The sequence below is a fragment of the Centroberyx gerrardi genome, chromosome 18 (assembly GCF_048128805.1).
Source record: "Centroberyx gerrardi isolate f3 chromosome 18, fCenGer3.hap1.cur.20231027, whole genome shotgun sequence".
Lineage (NCBI taxonomy): Eukaryota > Metazoa > Chordata > Actinopteri > Beryciformes > Berycidae > Centroberyx > Centroberyx gerrardi.
The window spans coordinates 18,846,021-18,863,747 of NC_136014.1; the positions used below are offsets into that span (position 1 = coordinate 18,846,021).

Below are 17,727 nucleotides of genomic sequence, written 5' to 3' on the forward strand. Positions count from 1 at the left end.
GACAACAGGGGTGGCGCCGAGAAAGAGAGAGAGAGAGAGCTGTGCCATTTGAAAAGCACTGCCACACACAGTCGTCTCTGTACACACTGCCCTGAGGCACACAGTAACGGTTGCAGAGGTGTACGATTGTTGTGTTTTGTTGTTTGTTTGTACCAGGGCCAGGGGGGTGACGATCTGTCTTTGTTTGTAGGTATTAGTGGGTCGGTGATGTGGCTTTGATGCGACTACACAGGAGAGCCGGGGCTGCCAGAGTCTCTGAAGGTCACGGTGGATGTACTAGAGCTGATGTGTCTGTCTGTGTTTTGTATGTGTCTAGGCCGTCAGACATGTTGTTTTTTTTTGTTTTTTTTCCTACTGGGGAATGGTCCTGTCATTAGTCAGGAGGAGCAGGGTGCTCTAGTAGTATTTTTCACGGTACAGCACACACACTGAACATCACCTTGTCACATTAAATCATAAACATGTTTGTGTGTGTGCTTACCTTCGCCTGTCTGGGTGCAGAGAATGTGTGTGTGTGTGTGTGTGATGTGTGTGTGAATGCACTGTATGCTTACGCGCATGCATATACTGCGTGGTTATGCATTTTTCTGTTGTTCTAAGTTTTAATGACAACTACTTAAATTAAGAGCCCTTTTACAGCCTCTCTGACTGAGATGTTAAGTGGGTGTTGAGATATTCTGCTCGTCTCACTCCCACTCCGAGCCCTACCTTGGCTTTTAGAAGATGGGTTTCTCATGTCTTTAGTGCCGTTCTTCTTCCATTATCAGCCAAGCTGGAGATTGTTACGGAGGAGAGACGCTCTGCCGTTCCTCGCATTATGGTCTCAAGCACACTGTAATGTCATGCCATATCTCTTTTTTATGAATAGACAAAGATTGTTTTAGCTGTAAGTATGAGGCATAAGATATAGTGCAGGTCCTCGGGCCACTTTGGTTGTTAAATGGACTTGCCTGGGAAGCTACAGTATGTGCAGTGGCTTCATGGTGTCAGTGCACATTGGTTCATTCTACTCTGCACTCAACCGGCTCTCCAGCTCCTGAAAACTGTAACTTCTTGAAGGAAGGTGAACTTCCTTGTGGACGCATTGTACTTCAAAACAAGAAAAGAATATAGTGTTTACCCACTCCAAACAAGGTGGCAGTGCCCCTGTGCAGCTGAAAAATGTGAAGAAACAAAAACAGCACTCTAATTGAGAGGTATGAGGAGAGAGCTTAGTTTGGTTTCTACCAAGGATTCCAAGGTACTCTAGTTAGAGCAGGTACAAACAAACATGATGAAAAAGCTCTTATTTATTTTCTACTGACCTCATATTTACTTACATTTCCTTCCCATAAATACAGCGAGAATGCAGAGAAAACTAACTGAGCGTAAGGTCTTGCCAGGGAAAATCAATCTAAGGATCTGGCCATGAATTTATCAACATTACAAACTGCATTTTTGAGGTGTACACACTGTCACTGTAATTATTTTCCCCATACTGAGATGGCATCTTAAATTTGATTGCCTTGAGCACTATCTCTAAGGTATAAACTTATAAAATATGATGTAGTGGTGGTGGGTGGTCTAATGCCAAGCAATAATCTTCCACTTTAGAGCACAGTTGAGGATGTAAAATTGTGGTGAGCTGTGTTAAGTATAGGATGGCATCATTAAGTGCTCTCCTATAGTAATTAGGAGAGCCTAGTAACGTTAAATACAGGTCAGCAAGTTTAAGTATTACGCCATTTTAGTTGGAGCAGTCTAGCAATGCTATGTGTCAGGCAAGCAGTGCAAAGTTTAACTTGACATTATCAAGCTCTGTGTTCCAACAGTTATCTACGCAGTACCACTGTCTCAGCTGATCAATTAACAGCACGTGTCAGCCCCTGTGCAAGGCTTCCTAATTTTGGTTTTGTTATGAGAAACGGTCCCTCTGCTCCGGGCCTCTAAAGTAGGTAATTACACTGAGAGATTCCCTGTGGAGGATTAAAACAAATGACATAGAAAACACAGCCCTTCCCCATCGCCACTCGCTCAAACCCTGCCTCCGCTCTTAAACCCTTTGCTTGTAACGCCTACATGCCCATGAATACGCAAGCAGCCGCAATAAAACACACTGGCAGCTCATGAAAATTAGTGGGGTTGAGGGGAGTCAGGCAGTGATGGTGAGGGATCACGATCTATGGATGTGGTATAACTGGCTTAGCGTTAAGAACTAAACAAAACATATGGTATTCATACAGTTTGTAAAGGCTGCAGCAGAAAAGGCATCTGTCCTGCCAGTTTTGCAGTGACAGGCTGCAGGGTGCATTACTCATCATTACAATCTCTGCTGGCAGCCTATTTTCATCACATTACAGTGGTATAATGAAGCGTAGCGAGCTAGCATCCTCAGGTTCTCTGGGTGGTTTACCATTAGCACCAGCCGAAGGCATTCGTCCAAGTCGTTTCATTCAACTTTTTACAGTCAGTTTATTGTATAATTAATTAGCTACTGCACAACAATAGGTGGAGTCATTGGTACAGTAGCACTCACAAACTTCAAATTTTGCCGGCTTCGACAGTCTGATAGATCTGAAGTGAAGTGCACTTACAGCTCACTGAGCTTTCAGAATGGTTTGCATGGCAAAAGCCAATTCTGTAATTTATATAATGTCAATGATTTGTTCACCCTCAGGATTCACACAAGGCTGGAATCAGCTTACTAACTGCTTGCTTCTCCACTTCTCTCTGTCTGCCTTTCCCAGGAGCAAGGCAAAGTAGGTGTGACATTCAACATCGGGACGGTGGACATCAGTGTTAAGGAGACCACCACAGCGGTTAACGATGGCAAATACCATCTGGTTCGATTCACCAGGAACGGGGGCAACGCCACCTTACAGGTGGACAACTGGCCAATCAACGAGCACTTCCCCACAGGTACTGCACCTCTCTGCCTGTCTTCAAAATGTATAACCTTTGAACTCTTGACATTCTGTCTTCTGATGAGTTTCTGTGAGAATTATTGTAAATGGATAGTTGAAATACCACTGGACATCACCTATTTGTTTAGTCAAAGGGCACCGACAAGGAGAAAAATGCAGCCCATGCCCGTAGACTCTCCCGTTTTCCCATTTCCCAGAATGAAACATCTCAGAACATGAGAGCGGGCTAAGAGGCCAGCAGTCACACAAGATGGCACATGCTATGCTTCTGTGCCAGTCCATGCCACAAAAAAAAACAATCCATTCATGGCCCGACACCTGACTCCACAGGAGAAAAGCAGACCAAACTAGAGTCTTTTGTCTCGCAAGAGGCATTAGCCAGGCGACATCTGGCCAGTTGGTTTCAGGGAGGGATTGAAAGACACCGAGAGGCGTTTGGTCGGCGGGTAAGAGAGGAAAGGATGGAGGCAAAAACCGAGGGTGGCCTGCTGGCCAGATAAAGCTGCTGCCTGCCTGTATCTCTCATTCCCAGGTCAGCAGAAGCAGCACAGCGGCAGAATACAAATAGGGTCATCAAAGGCAGCCCGCTCCATTTGGAGGCTCAGGCACTCCCTTCATTTGGAACAGAGATGTGCTGCTCAGCTAGCTAGGTGAGAGAGGAAGAGAGAGAGAGTGAGAGGGAAGGAAAAAATCCTCCACTGCTTCTACTTTACAGTCCATTAAATTGAATTGGCTCTCCCGCTCTTTGATATCTGTGTCTCCTTGCCAGCCAACGTAGGAGAGGCCACCTTTGTTTCCTCTTCCCCCATTACCCACTCTTCAGTTTCACTTAGTCAAACAAAGCAGACAGACAGGGAAGCAACATGGCACAAAGCGGCAGTTGAGACAAGCATATGGTGACATCATAAGATAAGATGAAACTTAATTGATTTTCAAGGGGAAACTGAGCCAGCAACAAATAATTGGACCTAGAGGGAGATAGAATAAATAGAAAATGTTGAAGATGGAACATTTTTAACATTTCGCAAATAAACTGTAGTAACGTACTGTGGAAGTAACATATAAACAGAAATGTGTCCAGGAATTGAACTGGGCATCATTAGCTAAAATAACACATTACAACATTACAGTTGAAGCCATTTAACTAGTACTGGGATGTACAGTACAAAATGTGTATTGTCCCAAAGAAGAGACACAGGTGTTTTCAAACTGACACATCATTTGCGTGTACTTTTGAAATGAGTAATGAGTAATGCATTATTTTTTTGAGTCATGAGCCCAACGCCGGTCTTATCAGAAGTTTATTTTTTCATACGCTTACCTATGTGTTTGCTGAGCGTCGGATATCTACTGCTCAGCTTGTAGCAGTTGTAAAATGGGGTTGAGCACCCTGCTTTGACGGGCTGCCATACCTGCCTAAAAAAATTCACTTCAGTGGCTTTCAGTGAGCGCCACATGGTGTAAATGCTGCATCAGAAGCTTTTCCAAACAAGCAAAAAAAAAAAAAAAAACGTAAGGGAGGAAACGCTGATGCTATCCAATGGTGAGGAGCAAACAAATAGGAGTTGATCCCTTTCACTTCTCAGGCCTTTGTCTCAGCAGCCCTACAGCGAGCTAGTTGCATCCCTTCACTGAGGACAGGGCAGCAGCCTCTCCTGGCATGACCTGGCACTCTGTTTGGTTGGGTTCAATGGGAGTGCAGGTGATGTTAATCTCTTCTGTCTTTGGCCTTCTTTTGCCTTTGGCTGTCCTTCGCTTTTCTTTGACCAAACAAAGTCAGACGTGTTTCATAACTATATTCCAGCCATACCAACGCTGGGAAATACTCTGAAACTCCGTAACATGTGGCACACACATGCACAAGAGTGATTATACTCTCACAGTCAGGGTTAGGATACTGTACTTCTCATTCATATAGAGCAGTGGTTCTCAGCGTGGGGGTCCGGGGACCACCAGGGGTCCTTGAGGGAGTTCCAGCAAACTGATGAATTGTTAAACTTCAGCATTTCATTTACAAGAAGTTAGAGAATGTAGAAGAATGACTATTTTGATCATAGTTTCACTGTTATCTCTCTACCTACAATACAGATAGTCATGGAATTCTGGACAAAATCATATCTAACAGTAAAAATATTATCAGATTTGGGTCCGAGAGCCAAAATCTCATCAGAAAGGGGTCCGTGGCCCTGATGTGGACTAAACTAGGGGTCCTTGATATGAAAAAGGTTGAGAATCACTGATATAGAGGACTGGAGAGTTACTTCTGACTGAACTGTGCAAAGCTGGCCTTGCCATGTCTCTCTTTCTCTACATCTCTCTCTCGCTCTCTCTTTCTCTCGCTCTCTCTCTCTCTCACACACACACACACACACACACAAGCACAAACTCCTTGAACGAATAGAACTAATCAAGCGAGGGATGTGATTGCATTGTTCCACGGAATTAATTTTTGACAGACTCCCTTAGTACTCGGCCTTGTATTACACAAGTATCCACCTATCCTTTGTCTTTAAGCAGTAACTTTAAATTGCAATTGAACCATTAACGCCTTTATAATTATCTCTAAGTGCCTTCCGAACCAGTGTTCAGTCGTTGCTTTCTCAACCCTCCATCAATACCCTGTTTCATTCGGTCAATACGTCTGATCCAAGCCAAGTGTCCATTCAAAAATCACTGATAAATTGTTGAATTTGCCTCTCTGTTTGAGCAATGCACAACAGAAAAAAACTGTGGGTTTTTAGCCTTGGATTCCTTCCAAGTGATCCCGTTGAGGTTTGTTCCCCATTCTGTCTGCCTGCCATTGTCTGCCTGCCATGGAGTTGGGGTGGGGGGATCGAATACGTGGTAATTTCTTTTTCTCTTCTGCACAGGTAATTTGCAGGACACTCAGTGATAGTAATTCAACGATGATTGATTTTTTTCCCCCCCTCCTTGTAAAGGCGTTGTCATCTCATGAGTAATTACAGGTTAGGGTGCAGACTCATCGACTGCTTTCTCACACTCCTAATGCTTAACTTGAAGGCAGCAGCCGCCACAAGGCTCTCAGGTCGTTCAATAAACAGTTACCGGATCTGGGCATGCCTTCCCTCCATGGTAGGGAATAGGTGAAGACAAAGGTGTTTGTGGATTGCATGTCAGTCAAATCTGCTTGCAAAATAGCCCCGGGCATGAAAATCGGACTTTGCAAACACCAGTGTTTGCAAAGTTGGCCCACCAAAGTGTAGGGGTCTTATGATATTTTATATGGCAGCAGGAGTTTTGTTTTTAATTATGAAATGGGCAACGTTGGGTCCAATTCACAAGCATTTTCTTTTTCTTACTGTAGCTCTTAAATGTCTTCCTTTATCAATACTTAATCTAAAGGTGATTTACTCGCTGCGATTTTCACAAAATGAGTAGCCATAGTTTATAATATAGCCATAGTTAATATATACATTTCAATGAGCAATTTTATGCTGAGAAAATGGAGGGATGAGAGTGCGAAGGAGTTCTGTACTTCACAAACCCACTCGTCTATACGACAGTATACCCTCGCTGATCCCATCCAGCAGCGTCTACGTTAAGCTTCCTGCAGCTTGTGTGTGTGTGTGTGTGTGTGTGTGTGTGTGTGTGTGTGTGTGTGAGTGTATGTGTGTGTATGTGTGTCTGCCTTCTGTCTCTTTCTTTCTCAAATTATTCTGCCTCTTCAAACAGTGCCCTCTCAGTCCTCCAATCTTTTTATGTCCCCAAATTCCTCTTTCTCCACGTTTCTCATCCTTTTTCCAGTCAGTGCTCATCGGAGCTGCGCATCTATCCCACAATCCTGTGTACTTCTGTGACGACCCAAATTACTCCAGGGGCTTCTCTTTGTTTAGCGAGATGGTTCCAATTTCCTTATGTAACACCCTGAATCTCTATCGTCTTTGATTTTGGATTACATGATCTTTTTGCATGAGTTTGAATCTTTGAATCAAAGAATTACTGGGCCGAGCCAGGCGGAAATTGTGCATCACAATTTGCCGGAGCTGGCCGAGTTTCAGGAGTTGTCTCGGATGAACGACCATTGGCCTCAGTACGCTCCTTGGGCCTCGGGGAAGCTGTGTGTGTGTGTGTGTGTGTGTGTGTGTGTTTGTAAATGAACGCAGAGTCATTCTTATTAATACCGCCCCTCCCCTTCCCATCATTTATGTGTGTTTGTGTGTGTGTGTGATGGGGAGGAGAGGGGCGGTCATGACAAGAATGATCCTGTGCTCATTCTCCCACACACACACACTTACACACAAGCAGACACACACACACACAGTCTTCATGCACGCCCTGATGCACACAAAAATGATGTCATGACTGCCGCAACCTGGAAGGGGCACAATGGGTAGCACCCTTTCAAAACATCTGCCAATCTTTGTCTTGAAGTGCAGACAAAACAATTCCTCGGGAGCGAGATAAATCCTCATGCGTCCCCCGGGCCAAACATGATTAGCCCTATCTGAGACACAATCTCTCTGTGGCCTCTGTCACTCTCACAACGCAGACTCAGATAAGCTGAGTGCAGAAGCCGCTGGTCTAATTCATCCTTTGAACACCATAAACTTCAGAGCGACCTGATAAATGATGAATCTACTCTCTGGCTTTGTCTGACATCTGAGCGAGAATGGAAGGGGGATAGATAGAGTGAAAGCAAGCGGGAGAAACAGAGGGAAACGGGTGAATGGGAAAGAAATGCAGACACTGGGGGAATAGAGAGGCATTTAATAGAGTCGATGACAGAAATGCATAGACTAAAGAGAGAAAAAAGGTGACATATATAGACAGATAGAGAAAAAGAGAGGGGGAATGGGGAGCGAGCGAAAAGTAGATAGATGATGGCAGAATTGTGGCTGTAGCTGAAGAGGCCTGATTCAACCAAGAAGAGCAAGAAAGGCTGATTGCATAGGAGAGAGACAGAGAAAGAGAGAGAGAGAGAATAGTAGGGCGCAGATGAAAGAGAGTTGGATAGCTGGATGGATGGTGGGACGAGGAGAAAGAGGGAGAGAGAGAATAGAAAGAAACGGGACGGGACGGGAAAAGACGAATGAATAGCCAGAGAGAGGGAGAGAGAGGGAGATGAAAGCAGGGAGTAGATTGGAAAGGAGGTGGGTGGTGTAGGATGCTCATAACCAGGGGCCGTGACAGCTAGCTACGGAGTTGAGCTGTGGAATGATGATTTTTGGACAGGACCACGGTATATCAAATGTACTCATCATCCCCAAATGGAGGGAATGCCAGGAGCCCGTCACGGTAGCCATTTTCACAGTTTCGATGCGCCCTCAGCGCTGGCCCCATGATGGAACTCCGGCGAGATCCGTCTGGCAAGCAAACTGAACGGAACGAAGCGGCCGACCGTCAGATGACTGTCGCCGTGCCAGTGTTTGTGTTGACTGAATAGCTGCCGCCGGAGGGGAAACATTTAGACATTGTTTTGGCTGGGAGAAGAAATGGAGAAGCACGCATTAGGGCTAACAGAGACATACACAAACTGTACATGGACACACACACACACACACACACACACACAAACAAGCAGCAGTAAACAATATGCCGGATGTGCTTTTTAGGATATCTGATGGTAGTGTCTGGGCGCAGGTTTATATCCTGTGCCGTGGGCATATTGAACGAAGGCACAAATGAAGATACTGAGCTGTAATCCAAGCCATATTAACATACCAGCGGATAATCCTTCAGATGATCTGAAAGACCCAGCGCCATCCTGTTGGCTCAGTCTATTAAGGGCCCATATAGGCCTGTGTGTATTGCATGGTTAAATAGGTATGTGTTTTGGGTATCCATATGCTGCAGGTGCTTCACACGTTTCCTATTATTTATTTTATTTAACCTTTATTTATTCAGGGAAGGCCATTTGAGAGCAGAGCGCTCTTTTGCAATGGCACTCAGGGTCAAAATGGAGCAATGAGACATTTTCCAGCATACGATTAAGTATAACACAGTACAAAGAATAAAATGTATTAACAAAAATGTACTTAAACCAACTAAGTGGAATAAGCTGCTCAGTTTTAGTCTGTATGTGCCTCCTGAGAATACTAACTGTACATACACATACTGCAAAAAATGCAGTCACATATACATCTGAATATATTCAAAGATATGTTTCAGAATAAACAAATGTTTTTTTTTACATAGTTGAGATTTATTAGAAATAGATTTTTAGTGACTGAAATATATTTTGGATATACTTGTAAATACTGTATATAGTATGTTGTCAACAGTGCATTCTGCAGTGGAAGAATAATGTGTTTCCAGTCTCCAAAACATATTTAGAATGAATGTCATGCACTTTCAGATGATTTTTTGTATATTTTGAAACACAACCCTGAACAGATTCTGAAGTATACTGTATGTGAAATCTATTTTTTGCAGTAGAGTATTGGGTAGGTCTCACGCACACTTGAGTGGTTTCCTCTTTCATGTCTCTGTCTCTTTTTAGTGTCTAACCACTAAAAACTAAGGGTTCCAAAACAGCTATTAGTTAGTTCGTATGGGTTTGGCTTACATCATCTTTTGTCAACAGATCACTTTTAGGACAAGAGAGATCAGAACCTCCTGGGTTGAAATCCACAGCAAGAGTGTTGTAAAGAGCATCTGAAATAAGCAGGGTTATATGAAAAACACTCACAACTTAGACTTTGTTATTTTTTAAAGCATATAGGGATCTATCTTGAACCCTGCTTATGACCCAAAAACTGCAATATGGATTTTAGATCGCACCGATATGGATTCTTTTACAGAGACAAGACAGCAAACCCATACTGGTGCTAAATTGCACTTTACTTTTTGAAGCATACTGGAAGACTGATGAAAAATGTTTTAGAGGGAAAAGACTTTGCTGCTTTGACAAAACAAAATCCTTAAAGGCAGACCGATTTTATAATAAACAGTTGTGCTTTTATTGGCAAGGTCATCCATTCTAGAGTCACCTTTAGAAATTGAATATCAAATTGACAGACTGGAGAGATTTTTCTCATTAGTTGGACAATTAGCTTCTAGTGTATTCATTACAGAAGGACTGTCACGTCATTAATCACCTAGAACAATGTAAAAGCTATACCTGAGACTAGCCCATTAACAATGCACAGCAAGCTTATACCCCTACTCTCAGTTTCAGACCAAATTTCACTCTAACTAGACAAATTACAATAGGAGAGTTTTGGGACATTCGCCAAGAAGCATAAAACCAGTGGGAAAATAAGTTGGAGAGAGTGGTCCACACAGCCGCTCGGGGTCAGTTTGCAGATTCTGCCGTTTACATACTGTACTAGCGCTGTACCTCCCAACTCCTAACCTTCCCATCTGCACTTTTCATAACACCATCCTGCCTCTCTCTGTGGCCCTTGTCCAGTGGAGTGTGTCTTTGGCTGCTACCCCAACCCTGCTTGGGATCAAAGGAATGAGCAGGCAGCCCTGCTAGTAGCTGATTAACCTGCTGGCACACTGTACACACTGTCATTTAGCTCTTTTAGCTCCCTAGCACCTTCATCCACACTCTCAGCTGGCTGTAAACTGAACACTTTTTTCTGAAATAAAAGCAGTTGAGAGAAAGGCAAGGAGTGAAGGTCTTTACCAGTGAAACAACCTTTCGTTTTACCCAACTACTTTGTGGCCTAGCTTTTTGGCATGGCATGGTAAGTGCCTAAGGGCGTGTTCACACCGGGCATGTTTGGAGCGATTTAATCGAACTCCAGAGCACTTACTCCTTCAGTTCAATTCATTTGGGCAGTTGAGAACGATGCCATTCGCTCTTAGGTGGGCAGCAAATAACCACACGAGACGCCTGAAAATGCAGATCTTGGTCCTCTTCCAAGCAAACTGCAGTGCAGTTCGTTACGGGTGAGAACATAATCTGAACTACAGCAAATGACCCAAAATGTGCGTTTTTATAGGTCTAAGGAGACGGATGTTGACATCTGATAGCCAGCAGTTACAAGTGCTTGGAAAGCCTAAGGAGATGCATGCCAAAATGAAGCGGGGGCAAACCACAGCCTCCACTGGTGCTCATATTCAGCTATTTCTTCATGTGTTCTTACATGGTATGAACACCAGAGGAGCTAAATTACTGCTGACAAGTCCATTATGCTTCAAAGTTACAGGGACTGGAGTTAGAGCTGTTTGCATTTGTAAACTTTCCCATGGAATCCGACCAAAGAAAACAAACTGTAGGTGTGATTGCATCCCAAGTCAGTTGGCTCCCCATGACGATGTGTCACCCGAGAAAACTCTCAGTAGCAGCCAAGGTTCATGGCCAGATAAGAGAGATTTTTTAGAAGTGTTCGCACAATTATGAAGTCTCGTCCTTTCAATTGCACTACAAAACCATAGCGTTCTGCTGCAAAACAATGCGACAGTGTCTTTGTTTTTCCAAACACCTCCCCACCTGGGGAGTGAGTGACATCACTGGAGCCATTCATAATTCTACACAGGCTTCACACTCTTTTGTCATACCTCAAAGTGTTTGAGCACAGAGCTGTACATCTCAATCCTCAGTGTCAACAGACTCACAGTGCCTTTCAGAGAGAAAATGCCTCAGTGACTTTCAGTCAAAATGTTGCCGCCAGGCCCATACACAATGAGAAATCCTATCATACCAGAAGTAATATTACAAGTACATACACCAGATTATGTACATTCCTGATAGAGAAAGCCTATTATCTTTAATTCCCGTATACCTGGAACCTGTTTGCCAGGGTCTCAGAAGAGGAGACTCTAGCAGCTGGGATGGCACTTTTACCCAAAAGGCCTCCCACCATGGCAGTAATGATCTCATTTGTATGCATTGTCCTCTTCAAATCTGTGCCACCGTGGGACTTCCCTCCCAATAGGTTTGCAGTACTTCAAATTACCACTCCTCCCCCCTGCAAACCTGCTACACAGCTCTTTCCTTCCAAATAGCTACTAAACCAAATGATTCCTTGGCCCTTGAAACGTAAAAGCAGGTGGTGTCCAGTGGGAAAATTAGTGCACATAAATTACCTCCAATTTGCCTCAGAGAAAGGCAGCTAATGCACGTCCACCTTTTTAGCCACTTGATATCCCTCCCCTTGTGTTTATTATGTGATATGATTAAAGAATTATGGTGTTTATCATGTAGATTGAGATGTGTTTTCTTTATGAATGTTTTTTCCTACTAATAACCTATTCTTGCAGGTTTTATATGCAATTTGTGTCTTTTATGTGACTGCTATGGATGTGTATTGTGCTTTGTATCCATGGATATTTCTTATATATTGGTGTGGAGTGTGCCATATAAATATAAAGTTTAAACCTACAACTAAAGCTACTTGAAAAATCATTATAACACTTTTATAAATATTTCTAAACAAAGATAAAACACATTATAAACGACTGTCTAAATGTGAGTGATGTCTGTTGCAGTTGCCAACTGTTTCAAGCTGTTTATTAAACTTTCAAACTTTAAAGGCAACAGCGACATTGAGCGCTATCAAATGGCAAATAAGAAAATCCCGTTCAAATATACCCGGCCAGTAGAAGATTGGCTTCAGGAGAAAGGTAAATCTTTACCGGACTTCTAGAATGTTTATCATTATTTTTATTTTTTTTCCTGTCATGTCATCGGCTTGTTCCCTCCAACCTCTGAGAATGAATAACCATCCCTTAAACCCTATAAAAAACAAGTAAACCAAAGCGCTGTTTTATTTTTTTGTGTTTGTTTATTCCTTTTTTTTCTTTAGTTCCCATTCCCTTTTTGTCATCATCATCTTTTAAATTTTGTTGAATCATTGATGGTGTCCAGTTAAAGGGACTGGGAAGAGATTTGTACTATTTTATAAGCAATGCAACGATAAGACTTTAAGCATTAAGTACTCTTAATCTGTTGTACCAAATTTACTTGGGGAAAGCATTCCTCATGCTGCAACAGTGGGCCCTTTGTTCTAAAGGGAGAATTAGCTCCCTCAGCTTAAATCCTCTGCAGTGTTTGAGAACAAACTAATCAGTGGGCATATTTGTCTGAAAACTTTCCAAACAGCAGGTGCTTTTCCCTGCTGTAATTTATCTGATTGTAGTTATACACATCACACACTATAAAATCCTCACTTGTTTGGTGATGGAGAGCTAATTGGAGCCTTTTTGCCGGCAAAGTGTCGCAGTGAGCCTGCCAAGGTGCATTCTGCCCTGAAATAGTTGTGAATTCCAATCAGCGCACTGCGCTTATCAAGTCACTACCTCGTTTCTGGTTATTACATTTGTGGGGATTGGATGTAACAGAGAATTCTGCTCCCCTTTTTTGTTCACTATTACAATTTCCTGGTTAACATAATATCATTATAAACTGCATTTAAAGGTCATTGCACATAAACGTCTTAACCTGATTATAAAGTCCCTTTAACAATCGCTAAAACACAAACAGGTCTGAAAAATCCCATTATTGCTGCATGCATGACTCTACACATGCCGTTTCATTTTCTCTTTTGTGATATGAAAGTCCTCTCCCTGTCATTCCATGCCCAGTGTAATTGTGTAAATGTGGCAAATATAACAAGCCTGCAGTGGTATGTGTCTGTTTATTATAGAAATTAGATTTCTAATTATGATTCCTGTATTGTTATTTGTGCATTTTCATTTCATAACTAATGCATGAGCAATGTGTTTTGACAATGATATTTAGGTTTCTTCTAATGAAATTTATCATGGCATGTAGTGAGTGTGTATTGCTTATACTTTATCATAATATGCCAAGGACTGTATACATATTTATTAATCATTTCACTGCATGAGTCCACTGTTTTTGTCCAGAGAATATTAAGAGGGCAAAGTGCCTCTTGGAACGTGTTCAAGCTATTTTTTCAAAGACATTTTCCAGACCTGCATGTGTACTTTCCCTTACGACAATGCTAGCTGTATAGGGTGCGCTTCTTTTCCACTGGTGTTTTCTGCAGTAGCACCAGTGGAGCTTTTTTCTTGAATCTCAAAGAGAAAAAGCCTTCATAGGTTACACTGCATATAGCTGCAGTCATTTAAAATGCACAGAGGTGGGATAGTTTTGCATGTTGGAGAACTGGTTAGCTAGTTTTATTATACATAATTTCATAGAGAGGAGGTAAAGCATGTTGCATCACCATTACAGTTTTAGCCACTGAAATGACTCCATCCGTACTCATTATATCAAGCATGTGTCTATGAATAGAGTTGAACAGCAGACAATTATATGAAGTGTTATCAGACAGGAGCAGTCATTATAGAAGCCCCTCATCCCTGCATCTCTCCTGCATTAGTGATTCCTCTTTGGTGTGGAGCGGCGATGCAGCAGCAGAGCATGTAAAAAGTGAAGCTGTCGTGATGACTATATCTTTATGTCACAGTAGATAACTTCTGCATCCCCCATCCGTGGACACATTAACACTTCCCTCCCCCTGTCCTCTCCCTTCTCCCCCCTTCCTCACCGCACCAGGCCGGCAGCTGACCATCTTCAACACCCAGGCCACTATCTCCATCGGGGGAAACGACCGGAAGCGACCCTACCAGGGCCAGCTCTCCGGCCTCTACTACAACGGCCTCAAAGTTCTCAACATGGCCGCCGAGGGCCACGCTAACATCAAGGTGAACGGCAGCGTGCGGCTGGTGGGCGACGTGCCGGCCAGCAGGGGCGCGGCGCGCACCACCACCTCGGTGCCGCCGGAGATGTCCACCACCTTCATCGAGACGACGACCACGCTCTCCACCACGACCACCCGCAAGCAGCGCTCACCGCCCACCATCCAGGTAAGGTGGAGGATTGATGGGGAAGGGAGGGGGAGATGGAGGGGAAGTGTGTTTGGAGTGCGCATGTGTGTGTTTGTGTATGTGTGTGTGTGGCGAGTGGGAGGGGAGGGTGTACACTACCAGTCAAAAGTTTGGAGACACCTGATTGAATGTACTGTGTTTTTCATTATCTTAAAGCCATTTTGATCTAAAGGCTTATGCTTAAATGCTTGAAAATTGTTTTTTAGACAAATATAAATAGTGAAGTTGATGCCTATGTATGAATTTCTTTCCAAAGCCTTTGCAAAGGGCGGCAACTTTAAAGAATCTAAAATATAAGATAGTTTTTATTTGTTTAACACGTTTTTGGTCACTGCATAATTCCATAATTCCGTGTCCAAACTTTCGACTGGTAGTGTTTGTCGTTAGGCTAAATGTTTTTTTGCGTACTCTAGATGATCCGATTTGCAAAAGTGTAATGTCCACAGAAGTCCAGGAGTCCTCTGTTCCTCCTCCAGTATTTTATGTGTTTTTCTCCATGTCGGTTATTGATGCGGACGCTTCCTCATAGTAACTGAGGGGGTGGGAAGGGGTGGATTTTAGTTGGACTGCTTTTTTCTCTGCTTGGCCAGTCAGGGTTAGGATACTGTACTTCTCATTCATATAGAGGATTGAAGTGCTACTGCTCACCGAGTTGTGCAAAGCTGGCCTTGCCCCCTCTCTCCTTTTCTCTCTCGCTCTCTCTGTCCATCTCTATCTCTTACTCACCCACTCCAGCCTAACAGAGGCCTTTTGTCCAACGACTCCAAGCCAATGAATGTCAACAGTGTGCCAAGAAAGTAATCACGTCCAGCAGTCCTTTGACACCCGGAGGACAAATTGAACCATTCGCTGTTCATATTAAAGCAATAACTCTCCCTCAGGGGTGAGGCGGGGGGTGGGGGGGGGGGGGGGGGGGTGGGCGACAGACAGGGACCACTGTTAGCGGCCTCTTCACCTCAAAAACAGATTGTCTGCCGCACAGTAATGATGGCCTCTCGTGCCAACGCCGGCCCTTGTACGTCTGCATCACTGCAGGTATGGTGAGGGGAAAATCAACGCTGTTTACTGCCTCTGTAGACAGCTACTAAATATCTTGCAACTTGGAAAGAACTGACATGCAAAGCTCCAATGTCAAGCCATCATATGTGGGGCTTGAATGTCCAGACAGTAAGGTAGTCCTTACCCCTCCTGTCTATGTGTGGCATCAATAGTCTGCAATGATGATGACTGAGCCGAGATTCATTACACTACTGTCTCCGGCACCATCAACAAGGTCACATCAGATAAGAAAAAAACACGTGCAATCACTGAGAAAATGGCGTTTTGTGTCACAGGCTATTAATATCAAAGGAAGTCAATAAAGTTCTGTGTGGTATGAAAGAGCTTTTATATGAGGCACTCTCCTTTTCAAGGTGAAATGATGAAGCGATACCTCTTTTGTCAATATCCAGGATGCGGCTGTTAGCCCGATGATGCACTTTGGTAACTTAACAATAACAATTTTGTTTTTCCCCCCCACTAACTTTTCACTTTACTTTCGTACGCCTTCCGAGAGTGCGCCTTGTTTTGAAGTTCATTCTTCTTCCCGCAAGTTCCCATGGCAGCGTCTGCTTTGATTCACGCCGCGGTGTCACAGAATTTCATTTGCCAAGGCCTTTAGGTTTACAGTTCCCCAGCTGGCTGTCAAACACTGTGGCGTGAGAGGTAAGGAGAGGACCTGTACCGGTTTGGCAGATTTCTCCGCCCCTCAGGGAAGTGTAGGGAAGTTAAGGGAGTTGAGCTATCATTAGTGATGTACTGCAGTGCTGAAGGAGCTCGGCATCTGACACAGTGTTGTGCTCGAGCGCGCGCGTGTGTAGTTGTCGTGTGTGGCGGCGGTCGGTGTGTGCGTCTCTGAGTCTGTGTGCGCGCGCAATGCTAAGGTGTGTGTCTGTGTTTTAGTAACCTTTCGCACATCTATTTTGGTCCGCTTCTCCAACGCTGGCTGTTTCTTCAGGCTTTCTGAGGTGAGATGTGTTGAATCCCATGACATCTCAGGATCACCGGAATGAGATCAAGACGGAGGTGGGAGGTAGAGAGAACCAATCTCACGCTTAATTAATGATAGCTCCGCTGGGACGTACAAACATCACAAACACGTTTTTCTCTCTTTCCCTCTCTGTCCTCTCTCTCTCTCTCTCATTCTCTCTCTCACTGTTTCTTGGTCACTCTCTCTTTCTCTTTCTTCACCTCGCTCACTCACTCACACTGGGCAGGTAGCAGAGGGGTTGTATGTGACACAGGGGCACGGAGGACTAACCAGGGCAAGAGGAACATTGTGAGGTTTTGAAGATTTCTTTTCATTTGAACTCAAAGGCTTTGCCAGGCCACTCATTCAAACCAGTTGGGGGTGAATCAGTGTGTCTCACAGTATTGTACACCTTTTGAAACACATAGTTCAGTCAGTTTCATGGTTTAGAAAGTTCAGATATAAGCAGAGGTGGAAAGAGTAGTAAAACATCCTAGAGAGAAGTACTGTTGTAGTACCTTGCTGAAATTTTACTGAAGTAGAAGAAAAAAGCTACCGGTGTAAAACTCTACTTAAGCAAAAGTAAAAAGTAGCTCATTTAAAATGTACTCAGGGTAAAAGTTACTTGTTAGAAAAGAGAACGTTATTAGATGATCTTTGCAAAAGGATGAGAGGACAGAATTTAAACTTGATTCTTTTAATTGGAAAAATGTAAAATTACAAAATAAAATGCACAAACAAAGGAAAGCCAGATTAATCTTCTGTTCTTTGCTGACTGACCGTTCACTGTGAAGGCTCCACAATGAGTTTCTAATGCTTATGGAGCAAAATTTGTACTCTGTAATGGATGTCATTTAAAATGTAGCTAAGTACTACAGTACTTCAGGAAAAACGTACTACGTAAAAGTAAAATTATTGACTTAAAATATTCACAAAAAGTGAAATATTAGAATATTTAAAATGTAAACAAACAAATTTAAACACCGTTGTTAGAGGAATAGGTTTGTACGTAAAACTCTAATCCCAAACATAACTCTAATTTTAAAA

The 17,727-nt window shown here is 43.3% G+C and overlaps 1 protein-coding gene across 3 annotated transcripts in view; it reads left to right on the forward strand.

Annotated features, from left to right (window-relative positions):
* The window catches only part of nrxn3b (neurexin 3b), a 259,015-nt gene that overhangs the window by 216,080 nt on the left and 25,208 nt on the right, over nt 1-17,727 (forward strand). For 2 of the 3 annotated variants that reach the window (XM_071924920.2, XM_071924923.2), the window contains 3 exons: nt 2,727-2,898; nt 12,351-12,440; nt 14,341-14,651. In XM_071924920.2, coding sequence (XP_071781021.1) covers nt 2,727-2,898; nt 12,351-12,440; nt 14,341-14,651 — 573 coding nt within the window. The remainder of the gene's footprint in view (nt 1-2,726; nt 2,899-12,350; nt 12,441-14,340; nt 14,652-17,727) is intronic. The other variant, XM_071924921.2, reaches the window with a different exon arrangement.